This window comes from Capricornis sumatraensis, chromosome 4 (genome assembly GCF_032405125.1).
Source record: "Capricornis sumatraensis isolate serow.1 chromosome 4, serow.2, whole genome shotgun sequence".
NCBI classification, from domain to species: domain Eukaryota; kingdom Metazoa; phylum Chordata; class Mammalia; order Artiodactyla; family Bovidae; genus Capricornis; species Capricornis sumatraensis.
In genome coordinates, this window is record NC_091072.1 from 93,849,290 (window position 1) to 93,863,993 (window position 14,704).

The 14,704-nt window shown below is 38.9% G+C and overlaps 1 protein-coding gene across 1 annotated transcript in view; it reads left to right on the forward strand.

Moving 5' to 3' along the window:
• The window catches only part of C4H12orf56 (chromosome 4 C12orf56 homolog), an 80,205-nt gene extending 66,944 nt beyond the window's left edge, over positions 1-13,261 (forward strand). The window contains exons 9-13 of the mRNA XM_068971450.1: positions 2,403-2,526; positions 6,333-6,407; positions 6,929-7,003; positions 9,824-10,002; positions 13,135-13,261. Coding sequence (XP_068827551.1) covers positions 2,403-2,526; positions 6,333-6,407; positions 6,929-7,003; positions 9,824-10,002; positions 13,135-13,261 — 580 coding nt within the window. The remainder of the gene's footprint in view (positions 1-2,402; positions 2,527-6,332; positions 6,408-6,928; positions 7,004-9,823; positions 10,003-13,134) is intronic.
• The last annotated feature ends 1,443 nt before the right edge of the window (positions 13,262-14,704 follow it).

A 14,704-nucleotide genomic window follows, 5' to 3' on the forward strand; every position in this document is an offset into this window, starting at 1 on the left:
GCAGAATTAATTTCCTTATAGCTGTAAAGCTCATGACAGCTTGCTTCTTGGCAGGAGAATATCTCTGAGCTCAGAAAAGGCCTAAACTCTCTTTTAAAGGACTCGCCTCATTAGCTTAGGTCCACTCAGGATAATCTCTCTTTGATTAACTCAAAAGTCAACTCACTGGGGATCTTAATTACATTTGCAAAATTTCTTCACCTTTCTCATCTAATATAACTTAATGACGAGAATGAAAGCCTAATATGTTCCCAGGTCCTGACCATACTTTAGGGAAGGGGTCATATAGAGTGTATATACTACAGGATGCAAATCTTGGAAGCCATATTAAAATTCTGCTTACCAAAATAACACAGAATGACTTATAAGACCATGAATGTGCCCTTCAACGTCTGTACTTTAAAATACTGTAATACATTAAAAAAAATCTTACATTGGGAATAATAACAATCTAAACAATAAAAGTATCAAACTCTTGGTACCATTTTTAAGGGTGTGATGTCAACCCTAAGGTGTCTATTATAAGTCAGGATGAAATACCATTTTAGAATAAAATTTCTTTTATCTATTATTGACTTAATGGATTTTAAATTGAGTTGGCAGAAGGAATAGATGGCAGAAGGGATAGATTTAAAATTAAATTCCATTTGAGCAAATAAAAAACATTTATTCATTTCAGCATTTTCCTCTTTATTTTTTTCATAAGTAGAGATTTTATTAGTTCAACCCACTTCATTGTATTCTTGAAATATGCTATAATCCTTCCTTTTTTTAAAGTATTCTTATGGTTGAAGTCATGTATTCAACTTACCTCAGTGACTCAGAATTTGAGAGTTCCTCCCTTTAGCCTAGGATATATGATAGTTTGAAAAAAGTTGTTGCTGAAAATAAAGGACTATAATTAAATATTACAGTGAATGGAATGTCAATTCAAACTTAGTATCAGGAAAGCTTCTAAATAGAGTATTTTGTTGATTTGAGAAGTGTCTTCTGAAAATAAACTGGCTGTTTTAAAACAGCCTGAATAAAACATTAGCAAATATCCTGTAGGACATATCCTGCTTTTTTGAGCAATGTGGTAACTGACAATGTGCTAACTTCTTTTGCAGATATGAGAACTAGATTTGTTTTTTGAGTTGGTGAAAGGAGGGGAATCGCACTTTTATTAGAATTTTGGTAAACGTATCATGGTAATAATTTAAATGACTGTAAAGATTCAGTTCAGTTCAGTTCAGTCGCTCAGTCGTGTCCGACTCTTTGTGACCCCATGAATTGCAGCACGCCAGGCCTCCCTGTCCATCACCAACTCCTGGAGTTCACTCAGACTCACTTCCATCGAGTCCATGATGCCATCCAGCCATCTCATCCTCCGTCGTCCCCTTCTCCTCCTGCCCCCAATCTCAGCATCAGAGTCTTTTCCAATGAGTCAACTCTTCGCATGAGGTGGCCAAAGTACTGGAGTTTCAGCCTCAAATATTACTAAATAAGATTGTTTATATTCTTCTTTATTCTATTATAAAAGGTATGCTTAAGAATATAGAGGATTTCTATATAGTCCTATATGTACATTCTTTTATTGCTCCTCTCTGTCAAAGCTTCTCTGATAGTGTCTTCAATTAGGGAATGGATTTTTCTAGTGGTCTGCCTTCAGCTTTTTTTCAACCTTGTAGGGGTTGTACTATACGTATGAAAATGGGATTACTGACCTAGCTTCTCAGGAAGCATGTTATGAATTGTGATTTCTGTGTGTGTGAGCCTTTTTATTTTCAAATAGTATGATATATTATTCAAATATGCAGTAACATTTAAGTGGGTTATTAGTATATATTAGGGGACTGTACACTGCATTTGAAAGACCTGAAGTTTAATACTACTTTTATTCACTAATAGCTAGTGATCTTTAGTGGAACAATAAACCTCTGAAATGGTTTGTTACAAACAGTTTCTAGAGTCAAAAAACTCTACAATATCACTTATATGTAGAATCTAAAAAATAAGACTAGTGAATCTAACAAAAAAGAAGCAGATACACAGATATAAAGAACAAACTAAGTGCTCTAACCAGTCGGCAGAGGAAAGGGGGGAGGGGCGAAATAGAGGTAGGGAGCTAAGAGGTACAAACTACTATGTATAAAATAAATAAGCTGCAAGGATATATTGTGCAAGACAGGGAATATAGCCAATAGTGTGTAATAAGTATAAATGGAGTATAACCTATAAAATTTTTGAATCACTATATTGTATACCTGAAACTAATATTATAAATCAATTATACCTCAATTAAAATAAACAGTCCACAGTCCTTCATACTTTTAAATATAATTACATTCAGTGCCTGAAAACTTGGTGTCACTGTTTTTCTTTCTGAACTTAACTCACTAAGTGCCTTTATTTTTTTTCAGGGGAACACTATTTAACCTTTTGGTAATTTTAATTAGTGAGCCTCAGATTCCAAAATCAAGTCCTGTGTTTGACATCCAGTTGGTGGCTGACTCAGCTTCAGTTGAGATGTCTTTTGATGCTGAGGTGAGATGAAAATTTTGGAATACATTAATTACAATATATACAAGTTCTTCTATGTGGACCATGAGTTCTAGAATATAGAAACATAATTAAATCAAAGTTAATATTTTGTTATTAACTTCAAAACTTAGATAGCTATTCATCAATATTATATCCATTTTATATGTTTTAAAGTATGCATACTGAGAAAACAGTATTCTGTATATATTAGATAAATCTGTTTATATCTGTCTCTGTAAGATATTTATGTATATAATTTCACAGCAGGGGTCTAATGGGTAAAAAAGCACTGTCTTAGAGATATATCAGGGTTAAGGTTCTTGTCTTAGTTTATCATTTCCTTACCTATCTGAGTAGTGCAAACTTAGCATTACATGTTTGTTTAAAGTTTTACTAAAATATTAGAGGTATCAAAGTGCCACGGAAGAACTGTACAAAAAAGATCTTCACGACCCAGATAATGATGATGATGTGATCACTAATCTAGAGCCAGACATCTTGGAATGTGAAGTCAAGTGAGCCTTAGAAAGTATCAGTACAAACAAAGCTAGTGGAGGTGATGGAATTCCAGTTGAGCTATTTCAAATCCTGAAAGATGATGCTGTGAAAGTGCTGCACTCAATATGCCAGCAAGTTTGGAAAACTCAGCAGTGGCCACAGGACTGGAAAAGGTCCGTTTTCATTCCAATCCCAAAGAAAGGCAATGCCAAAGAATGCTCAAACTACCACACAATTGCACTCATCTCACATGCTAGTAAAGTAATGCTCAAAATTCTCCAAGCCAGACTTTAGCAATACGTGAACCGTGAACTCCCTGATGTTCAAGCTGGTTTTAGAAAAGGCAGAGGAACCAGAGATCAAATTGCCAACATCCACTGGATAATGGAAAAAGCAAGAGAGTTCCAGAAAAACATCTATTTCTGCTTTATTGACTATGCCAAAGCCTTTGACTGTGTGGATGACAATAAACTGTGGAAAATTCTGAAAAAGATGGGAATACCAGACCACCTGACCTGCCTCTTGAGAAATCTGTATGCAGGTCAGGAAGCAACAGTTAGAACTGGACATGGAACAACAGACTGGTTCCAAATAGGAAAAGGAGTACGTCAAGCCTGTATATTGTCACCCTGCTTATTTAACTTCTATGCAGAGTAATAATCATGAGAAACGCTGGACTGGAAGAAACACAAGCTGGAATCAAGATTGCCGGGAGAAATATCAATAACCTCAGATATGCAGATGACACCACCCTTATGGCAGAAAGTGAAGAGGAGCTAAAAAGCCTCTTGATGAAAGTGAAAGAGGAGAGTGAAAAAGTTGGCCTAAAGCTCAACATTCAGAAAACGAAGATCATGGCATCCAGTCCCATCACTTCATGGGAAATAGATGGGGAAACAGTAGAAACAATGTCAGACTTTATTTTGGGGGCTCCAAAATCACTGCAGATGGTGACTGCAGCCATGAAATTAAAAGACACTTACTCCTTGGAAGAAAAGTTATGACCAACCTAGATAGTATATTCAAAAGCAGAGACATTACTTTGCTGACTAAGGTCTGTCTAGTCAAGGCTATGGTTTCTCCTGTGGTCATGTATGGAAGTAAGAGTTGGACTGTGAAGAAGGCTGAGCGCCGAAGAATTGATGCTTTTGAACTGTGGTGTTGGAGAAGACTCTTGAGAGTCCCTTGGACTGCAAGGAGATCCAACCAATCCATTCTGAAGGAGATCAACCCTGGGATTTCTTTGGAAGGAATGATGCTAAAGCTGAAGCTCCAGTACTTTGGCCACCTCATGCGAAGAGTTGACTCATTGGAAAAGACTCTGATGCTGAGATTGGGGGCAGGAGGAGAAGGGGACGACCGAGGATGAGATGGCTGGATGGCATCACGGACTCGATGGACATGAGTCTGAATGAACTCCGGGAGATGGTGATGGACAGGGAGGCCTGGCGTGCTGCGATTCATGGGGTTGCAAAGAGTCGGACATGACTGAGTGACCGAACTGAACTGATAATGTACTTACTCTGAGAGAATAAATCAGGTTATTATTAGTTTATTTTGAATAGGCCAACACAGAATTTCTTTAAAGGGTGGACATGATTTGATAGTTCTTGGACACACAATCAGAGTTCTATTTTAGAAAGGTCTTAAATTCACTCATCTATTCAATAAATATTTATTGAGTGTCTGTTATGAGCTAAACAGTGTTCTAGGCAGCAGGCTGCAAATAAAAAGCAAAATAGACACCACTTCTGCCCTTATAGGTTGAAGAGACAGGCATTAATTGGTCAAATATAACATCAAATATTATTACAGACTGTATATGGAGCATCTGCAGTACCAATTTCAACACTGGAATGAGTGGATTAGGGATAAAAGAGGATGGAAACAAGACTGACAGAAGTGTTAAGAAGCTAGTGCTGTAGTCCAGCTGAGGGATGATAGGGGCCAAGAAGCAAGCCTTCTCTGACCCCCAAACAACACTAGGCTTTCTTTTTAGAGCTCTCCTAACTTCCTGTGCCTTTCTTCCACAGCTCTTGTCTCAGTGTATAACTGTGCATTTATTTATGTGATTATTAGATTGATATCTGTTCCCCCCTAGATTTGCGATCCCATGGACTGTAGTCTACCAGGCTTCTCTGTCCATGGGATTTTCCAGGCAAGAGTACTGGAGTGGGTTGCCATTTCCTTCTCCAGGGGATCTTCCTGACCCAGGGATCGAACCCAGGTCTCCTGCATTGCAGGCAGACCCTTTATCCTCTGAGCCACCAGGGAAGCCCTTGTATATTCCACCAGGGCAGTAACCACGTCTCTGTTACTCTCCATTAGTACAGTATGGGACTCCAATGAGTACTGTGTCTGATGCATGTTTGTTCAATAAATAAATGAAAAAAGGAAGATGGTAATTGTGAAGAGGAAAGATTCCAGAAATTTTTAGGAAACTGAGTTGATAAAAATATAAAGAGTTAATATTAGATGACTTTTAGATTCTGGCCTGGATGACAAATAACAGCCATAACAAGAATAGGAGGTTTAAAGGGGAAATAATGAGCTTGGTTTTAGATTAGCTTATTTGATTTGCCTTTGATATTTCCACATGAAAACATCCAGTGAGTAGTACAGACAGGTCTGAATTTCCTGTTTTCGGACCTGCTGGTCTTTTGCACCTGGGCTATGAATGAAACCTTGAGCAGATTATATAAATTCTGGTTCCAAGGTCTAATAGAGCAGGTGGTTTCAAACTAGAACTCTTCCTTGCAAAGGATACTGTTAGGGAAAATGTGGGGCCTGTAGCATGCCTACATAGTTCCCATGCACCAAGTGGCCTGTAGGCTAGGAGACAGCTTCACCAATTGTTTGAATTTCTTGAGAACAACAACAACAAAATGTCTCTAACTTTACATTTACCCATACCACAGAAGGAGTTATCCTTCAAGTTGGGCATAAGACTTAATTCCCTGGAGAATCTCCTACTTCAATTCTGGGGAGTATATTTCTACATTCTTGAAAGGAAGCAGGATGGTTGATCTGAATGTGTGCATTCAGATCAAATCAGTGTGCATTTTTTTGCATGTCAGTATTATTCTGTAGGCCGTATCTTCTTTTCCTTCTTTTCCCACTTTCTTAGCCATTATTATATGTGCAGGCATTTTATGAGAGCCACTTTTTTGAGAATGATTGAATCAAACAGAACAAGAAAATTAACCACACTAATACTTTCTACTGATCATAAGTTCTTTTTATAACCAGAAGAAATGATTATTTTCTGGCTCTGCCAATGATACTGCATTGATTACTATTAAAAATTCTAGTTACAGAAGCTTATCCTGGAATATACAGATACAGCTACAGCACTTTTGTATGAGATACTTCTTGTCTTTCAGCAGGTACAATGGTTTTATTATACATACCATATTGTGTCATTATCTTATATGTCATGATCATTATATGATATATACTGTTGTTGTTGAGTCACTAAGTCACATCTGACTCTTTTGTGACCCCATGCATGGTAGCCTTCAAGGCTCCTCTGTCCATGGTATTTCCCAGGCATGAATAGTGGAGTGGGTTGCCATTTTCTTCTCCAGGGGATCGTCATAACTCAGGGATCAAACCCGCATCTCCTGTATTGGCAGGGTAATTCTTTACCACTGAGCCACCTGGGAAGCCCTATTATATGATATATATATTCTATAATTAAAATGCTTGTCTTAGAGATAACCTCCAAAATTGGGTGATTTAAATGACAGGACTACTATTGTTCTTAAGTGTTCATCTAGCTTATGTTCCTAAATACTCATCTTAAAGATTTGATTAATCAGGATAAAATGTATTTGAAACTGAATATCTTTTTAGCTAGGTTTGAACTTCATGAATATAACTTGCTTATTTCATTGCATTTTTTTAGGGAAATCTTGGATTGCAGTCAACAAAGTTTGCTATTAGCTGGATAATGTCGTTTCTACAACGTTGTCCTCCCATAGTAAGTACCTTCTAGAAGCAGAAACAAAACTGATGAAACAGATCAAAAAAGGCTGATGAAACAGATGCTCTTGTACTTAATTAACGACTATTTCTCTATAAGGGGAGAAGTTTATAAAACAGAAGAAAATGTACATTTGGTAATTTTATTAGTCAAAATAAAATGTTTTTCTATTTGGGGCCTGAATGTTTAAGATATTGAAATAACATCTTAAATGTGATTTTTATTTAATGAAAAGCCCTAAGCTATATGTAGGAAATAGAATTTTAAAACGCTGGCTGTATAATTAAGTGAAAAACATGAACATTCATCTTAAACAGTGAGTGTGAGTTGGTGAGTATGAGGACACTTTTAGTACTGTGGCCACTCTGTCCTGGCAGCCGCCACCCTGGTCTGTGGTATCACCATCTCTCTCCTCGACACTCTAATTGCATTACGTGGTCTGTCCTATCTTTCCACCAGACTACAGTCAAAGGAATCTATTCAAAATAAAAAATCTGATTATGTCATCACTTGCTTTAAATCTCGTGCTCATAATAAATGAAGACTAAAAACTTTAATATGGCCTACAAGGCTGTGCATGTTATGACCCTGAAGCCTCCTCTGGTCCCTCACTCTGCTAGCTATGTGGGTCTCATACCTACTGCCCACCCTGATACTCCCAACTCCATCACATGGTCCTTACCATTCCCTCTGTCTGTCTGCTTGAAGCACTTTTTCCTTCTTTTTACACCTAATTAACTCCTCATCCTTCAGGCCTCAGTGCCCCTTCCTCGTGTGGGATGGAGGTGATGATTCTCCCATTCTGGTTATATCAGATTCTTCCATCATGGACACACATTGTCAGAGCATGGCAACTTTTTCCTATTCTACACAGGACTTGTTATTGTTGCAGTCTACACTGTTTGTGTTATTATTTGATTCTGTCTTGTGGTAGCCATTAGTGTCCATATATATTCTGGGTTTCTCTCCTTTCAGGCAAGTAGTAGCAGTACACTTCCCTACCAACTCGAAATTAGGTGGGTCTCTGTTTCTGCTTTGGCCAGTGGAATGTGAGCAGAAGTAACCTATGTCACTTCTTGTCCAAAGGTTTAGGAGCCAGTGTATGCTTTCCTGCCTTTTTTTTTTTCCTTCTGATAGGGTGACTAGTAACATTCCATATGGTCCTGGAATGCGGACCAGTGACTACAATGAGCAGAAACCCCTACTGATCCTTAAGGAACATACAGCATGAGCAAATAATAAACCTTCCTTGTGTTAAACAAAGCATTGATATTTTGCGAGATTTATTACCATCACATACCCTAGTCTATCATGATTGATACAATGTCTTTCTTCCGAAACTCAAGGGGCCATAGGGTAGGAGCTCTGTGTTTTGTGCCAGGCACATAATAGATGTTAAATAATATATCTGCTGAATTAACTCTAAGAAAGGCTTTATCCATTAATCTTTCTCATCTCCCCAAACTTACTTTCCCTTTATTCATTCATGTATTCGTCCGTGTAGTCAACATTGATTTAATTGGAAATCTTTTCAAAAGGTAGTAATGCAAACTAAATTTTTGTTGCTAATGGAGGATTGACATGTAGTATTCTGTTCTCTCTCCATACATGCTTCTTTTAACCATCAGTGGTTTCCTGCTTTGAGCTATTTTGATGTTGAGTCTGTCTTAGGGAATCCAGTTGCCAGATCTCTGACATAAATATATAAAAACCTGACTGCAGTCGGAGGGTACACTTGTCAGTAGTACAGCCAACTGCCTTATACAGAGATTGAGCCAGGAATCTGAGTCCTTTAGCAGACATAGACTCTAACCAGTCTCAGGCCCACTTCAAAGAGTGTTGTAAAGTTACAGCCACTCCCAGCAACAGTAGCTCATATGTGCACGATGCAAGACCCTTATTTTTTGTGTGGGGTGTTTGTAGACCTCATCATCTAAACTACTGTGTGGAATCTGGGGTCCTAAGAACTCCAAGCGACAGGAAAGTTTTCTTGTCAACCTCTAGGGTTAGTTCACCAAAGGAACTGAGCTGAGTATGTGGCCAGCCTATGACCATAAAGAACGTCAGGATGAAAGATGGCAAAAGGACCACTAACAGTGTTAAAAACTGCAGTATTAACCTACTTCTAAAGAGTCTGGGTAGAAACAGACCATTTGAGAGAAATTTGCAAGCAGGGAAACTGGTGGAATCATTGAATATACCTGCAGGCCAGTCAGCTCTGGCTGATTCTCTTTCTTGATTACAGCAAGATGCTAAAGAAATTAAAAATTTAATTCCCAATGGGCATTGCTTTGTTTCCCTGCTCCAGACTCTCTGATCTCAATCTGCATTTGCCTGACACAAAATTTAGTCAATATGTGTAAATGGATCTGGGTTGGGGAAACTTCAGATCACCTGCCATACTTAGGAAGGGTCAGTAGCCACGTGAATAGAAAAGGCAAATTTTGTTAGTGCTAATTTAATGAGCATCCAGAATGACCTTCTGGCTAGAGCCTGAAAGGGCAGTAGTATTCCTTTCTGTTTTTTACAGTAGCCTAAATTTATGCTTTCAATGTTCTCCTCCTGCTTTGGAGTCAGACTCCTTTGACAGTCAGGTCTGGTTCTGATCCAGTTGGTAGGGGGGCAACTGGCAAACCCAGTTGGTGTGTGGTCTGGAGCTCTCTCAATACTAATTTAGTAAGAAACAGCACAATGCAAGGGCATCAGGGAGTCAGGGTGGCGAGGACTTCAGCCTAGATTTCTAGCTGAGATTCCAGCTAAGCAGGTGCCCTTGCAGGTAGCATGCAGCGTGCGTGTAACTGTGTTTCCCTTGCCTAGATTACTTTTGTGGCCAGTATTGTGAAACAAGTGGTGAAGGGCCTTTCAGCTTCATTTCAGCTGCTAAGTCCTGGCCGAGCGGTTTTGTTGTACCAGCAGTTTTACATCCTCAAGAGCTGCCTGCAGTACAGCAAGACTTTAGCTGAGTATATTAGGAACAACTACAGAGAAGAATTCAGGTAAGAAAAAGTCTGACTCTCATCTGCCACAAAATCCACTCATTTTTTATCTTCATGCAAAACTACAACACGACCCAATATTTAGAAGATTAGGTAGGAAATTCTAATGTTTGTTTTTAATAATATTTTACTTTGATAAAATAGTTACCTTACTGTGGTAAGGTAGGATTTGGGGTTGGGGGGTGTCTAAGAACTATTGCCACTTGAAGTACATTCCTGCGCCAGAAGAGACCAGTGAATCATCAGAGCTCTCTGGGAAGGACTGTTTCTCACTCACTGTCTTTATCGCAACCAGCATCTATTTTGCAGAACTGGTAATGATTTTAACATGTGAATAACTGAAAGTAAGAAACCCTACTGAAGGAGACAATATAATTGACTGTGAATTAACCCAGTCATTGGGGGAAAGAAAAACAATTGATAAAGGAGGAATGATGAATGCAGTTACTAGGGTTTTCTTTTTTGTTGTTTCATTTACCCTTCTCTTACATTCAATAACAAAACAGTAAGAAAGAACAGCAGAGAGCATTGTTTCATCATCAGCCAGCTTGTTCTGCACCTCAGGGGTTCCTACTTCTATTTATAGGCCGGCAAAGCCAAATGCTCTTAGCGGTGTAGCTTTGCATTAGCACCTTTAAAGAGAAAAACAAAACAAAACCCAGGTTGTGTCTAACTTAAGATGAAAAGGGTGCAGCAGGCGTAGCTTTGTTATTACTTTGGATGGAGACAGACATACAAGGTTGGGAAGGCATGTGTGGCCTAAAGATTTGCTTTAAAAAATTTTACAGGCCAGTGTCAATCCTGTTTTTCCTCCATGTGGTTTTATAGCATAGGTTCCATTCTGGTTCCCATAAAAGGGTTTTGGTTGCCCCACTATGAGTTGGTGCATATGACCTAATTTTTTCCTCACTTTTTTTGAAGTAAAATTCATATAGCATGAAATTCACCATTTTAAACATTTTAAAGGGTGCAATTCAGTGGCTTTTTATTTTTAAAGACTTTATTTTTTGACCCAGGCCTACAGCAGTGAAAGTATTGATTCCTAATCACTGGACTACCAGGGAACTGCCAAGACTTTATTTTTTTTACTTTTTTGTTTTGGTTGCACCGTGTGGCATGCAGGATCGAACTCAGGCCGCTTGCATTGGAAGCACAGAGTCTTAACCACTGGACCACCAGGGAATTCCCTCAGTGGCTTTTAATACATTTCACAATGTTGTGCAACCACCACTCCTATCTAATTGCAGAACATTTTCATCACTCCCAAAGAAGCCTGTTACCCATGAAGCTGTCACACCCCAGCACCCGGCAACCGCTAATCTACTCTCTGTCTCTGTGGATTTGCCTGTTCTGGACATTCCATACAAATGGAATCACACAACATATGGCCTTTGTGTCTGGTTTCTTTCACTTAGCATGATGTTTCCAAGGTTCATCCATGTTGTAGCATGGGTCACATAAATCAATGTCTTAAAAATAGTTACACACATTTAAAAATCAGAACAATGGCAACAACAGTGTCACATGCCTACATGAAAATAATTGGCCAGGGCTCAAAAGCAGCTACCCTCTTAGGTAGATAACACACTGTTTAGTTTGCCACTGTCTCCTCTCTTTGTCCTTAGTGTTAGCCTTCCTACATGTGACACCCAAGTCTCACATATAGAAATGTTGTACCTGTTCAGTTTGTCTGGGGTGCGCCTGGGCACTGGTGTTTAAAATAAACTTTCTAGGTGATGCTAATGCGCATCCAGGGCTGAGAAGCAATGCTTGAAGCCGTCCAAGAGTCTAGCTAAAGATTTTCTTACTTTTGTCCCTTCCCTGGTTTTTTCCTATAGTAGCTGACCCTTGAACCGTGTTGTAGCTAGGGATGCCACACCCCACATAGTTGAAAATCCATACATAACTTCTGACTCCACCCAAAGTTAACAAATAGCCAATTTTTGACCAGAGGCCATTCTGATAACATAAAGTTTATTAATATATATTTTGTATGTTATATGTATCATATACTGCATTCTTACAATTAAGTCAGCTAGAGAAAATATTATCAAGAAAATCATATTTATTGATACAGGAAGTTCATGTTGTCTTTAAAAGATGAACTGTCTATCTATAAGTATCTACATTAATTTGTCTTAAGTGGTACAAAGCACTGTAGATGTTACACATATTACAATCACTAGGCAAAAGAAATGAAAAGATAATGTGAAAAAGAAATTTATATTTATGTACAGGCCTAATGGTTCATGCATTGGTAACAAAGCAGCAGCAATATGATCGCTTCATGGTAACCTGGCTTATACAATAATGAATGAATCATAATAAAATGTTTATGGCACACAGTGTTATAGTCATATTCATAATATAGTATTGGAAACACTGTTACTTAAAAAAAAAAAAAAAACACCTGTGGTGATAGGCTGAAACAGTTTCTCCAATTACAAGAAAGAGAAGCATACTGTATGGTATGTAAGTCTTTGAAAGCAGTTATAAACAGTACTATGAGAACTCACACATTATCAATTTTATATTAAGCATCGCCTTGTGCCTATGTAAGGACAGGCAATCCACTCCAACACAAGTCTGTGCAGTGTTCTACACCTATATTTATATACACTTACTGAAAAAAATCCAAGCCCAAGTGGATCCATCCACACAGTTCAAACCCATGTTGTTCAAGGGTCAACTGTACTTCACTGAGGCCGTGGGGACAAACTCTCCTCTTCCCTCGACTTGGTCCTAGTGGGGGACCAAGCTTCACTCACCCCAGCTTGACTCATTTAAACTCCCCGCTGTGTATGGCCGTGAAAACGAGAGGCAAGAGTCTCAGCTCACACTGTGGTGAGGACAGGCCTAGCTTCCTTATTGATGCTTTGATAACTGATACATTATTAATGCAGTTCACTCTCTTTGCTGAAGTAAAGTGCTTCAGTGAGCTGAAAGGCTCACATATCAGAGGTCTTCTAGGTCACAAATGGAGGAGATTGGAGGGCTAAATGTTGGCAGTCTTGTGGGTTAAACTCCCACACTCAACAGCCCTATGCCAGTAAGTATGTATTTAATGATGTGACTGGTGTGAAAAGTCTTATTTTTAAAGCTCTCTATTTTGTTTCTTTTTATGATTTGCAGGTATTTTATTCACATGCCAGCATTGGAAAAAAGGCTCCCATTATGTTACCCTATTACCCAACCTACCACTCAACTTTTCCATGAAGTTCTGAAACTGGTTGAACAGAAACAATCTGTGAAACATTAATAAGAGTATAAAATGTTAATTGGAAGTCAACTTAATATTTATTAGAAATACAGCTCTTCCTGTATTTTACAAAAAAGATCTTATTTGAAGGTTCCCTCAATACCTCTCCAAGGGAAGTCTTTAAAAAGAAACTGTTCAATACAATGACATAAAGTGTTGCTGAAGACTAGCATTTTTCTAAAAGAAAAAGTTTAAGACATAAAAGAAACAGAAACCTATGAAGAGCAAGTGTAGAAAGTGCACCCTGATGAGTTTTGGTGTAATAATGGTGACTGGCATGAAGCCACTGACATATCCAAAAATAAATTGTGGGGAGTGTAAATATTGGGCAACAGGATGACACCAGGTGTAAAAATTCTAGTGATAGAAGTATTCATGGAAGAAGGAGCAGAAGAACATAGGTATAGCTGTAAGAAAGGTCAGTTCCTCATTTATCATGGGGAAAGCAGCTTAGACTTGCTTCAACAAAACTAAATGCATTCTGCCACTCTTAAACAAACCTGGAGCTAATGAGAGCAGTCTTGTAGCATTTCTATGAAAGAGAAACTGTCTATAAGCAGTTATGGCTCTTCCAGTTATTTCTAAAATGTCTTACTATATCTTATGGCAGTAAACTAATCCAACAAAAACCTTCACTTTGGCATCCCTGCTGAGCTATTGGATTTGCGTTTCTAAGAACTCAGGAACTGGGTCCTGCATTCAACTTCCTTAAGGGAGAATCAGAGAAGAATCCAGCACCAAAGAAAGGGCTCCCAAGCCAGACTTGCCTGTGCTGTGCAGTGGAGAGAAAATTAAACTCGGGACATCTGATTCCTGGTTCTGGTTAAACCACTAACCAGCTGTTTGACCTGGAGAAAGCCAGATCTCCTTTCAGGGCCTCCTCTCCTATGTGGAAGGCTAAAGGTAGAACTTTTTCTCCAAGTTCTCTTCCAGCTCTGACATTCTCTGCCTGTGATGAGACACTTCTTAGCATTCTGTAATGGGCAGTGCATTCCTCTGCTACCCTGGCTCAGTGCCTGGCTGTACACTGATTTCAACAATGCTGTTTTCTTTGGACTAAGCATTTTCCTCCTGGCTGTCATACCATTGCCCCAGAAAGTGTCTGAGCCTTCTGCACTGTCACCCATCCAAGATTATAAGTCTTCTGCTTTCTAATCTAGGGACAGAAAGGGAGCAAAATGGTGTTTATGAGTGTCCTGGGCTGTCAGATAAGGGGTTATTCCCAAGAGATGGTTAAACAGGAGAATTTGAAAAGATTCTTAAGACAAAGGCAAGCAACACTTGAAACTGGAAAAATGATGGGACAGTAGGCTGACTACCGATGAGTGCGGAGCCTGCAGAATGACAAGAGCACTGACTCAGCTCTGCCTCGGCTTCCAGGTAGTGCCCTGGCTCTGGGCTAGGCGTGGCGAGGCTCTGGAGAGGGCTTGGGGGTCTCTTTCC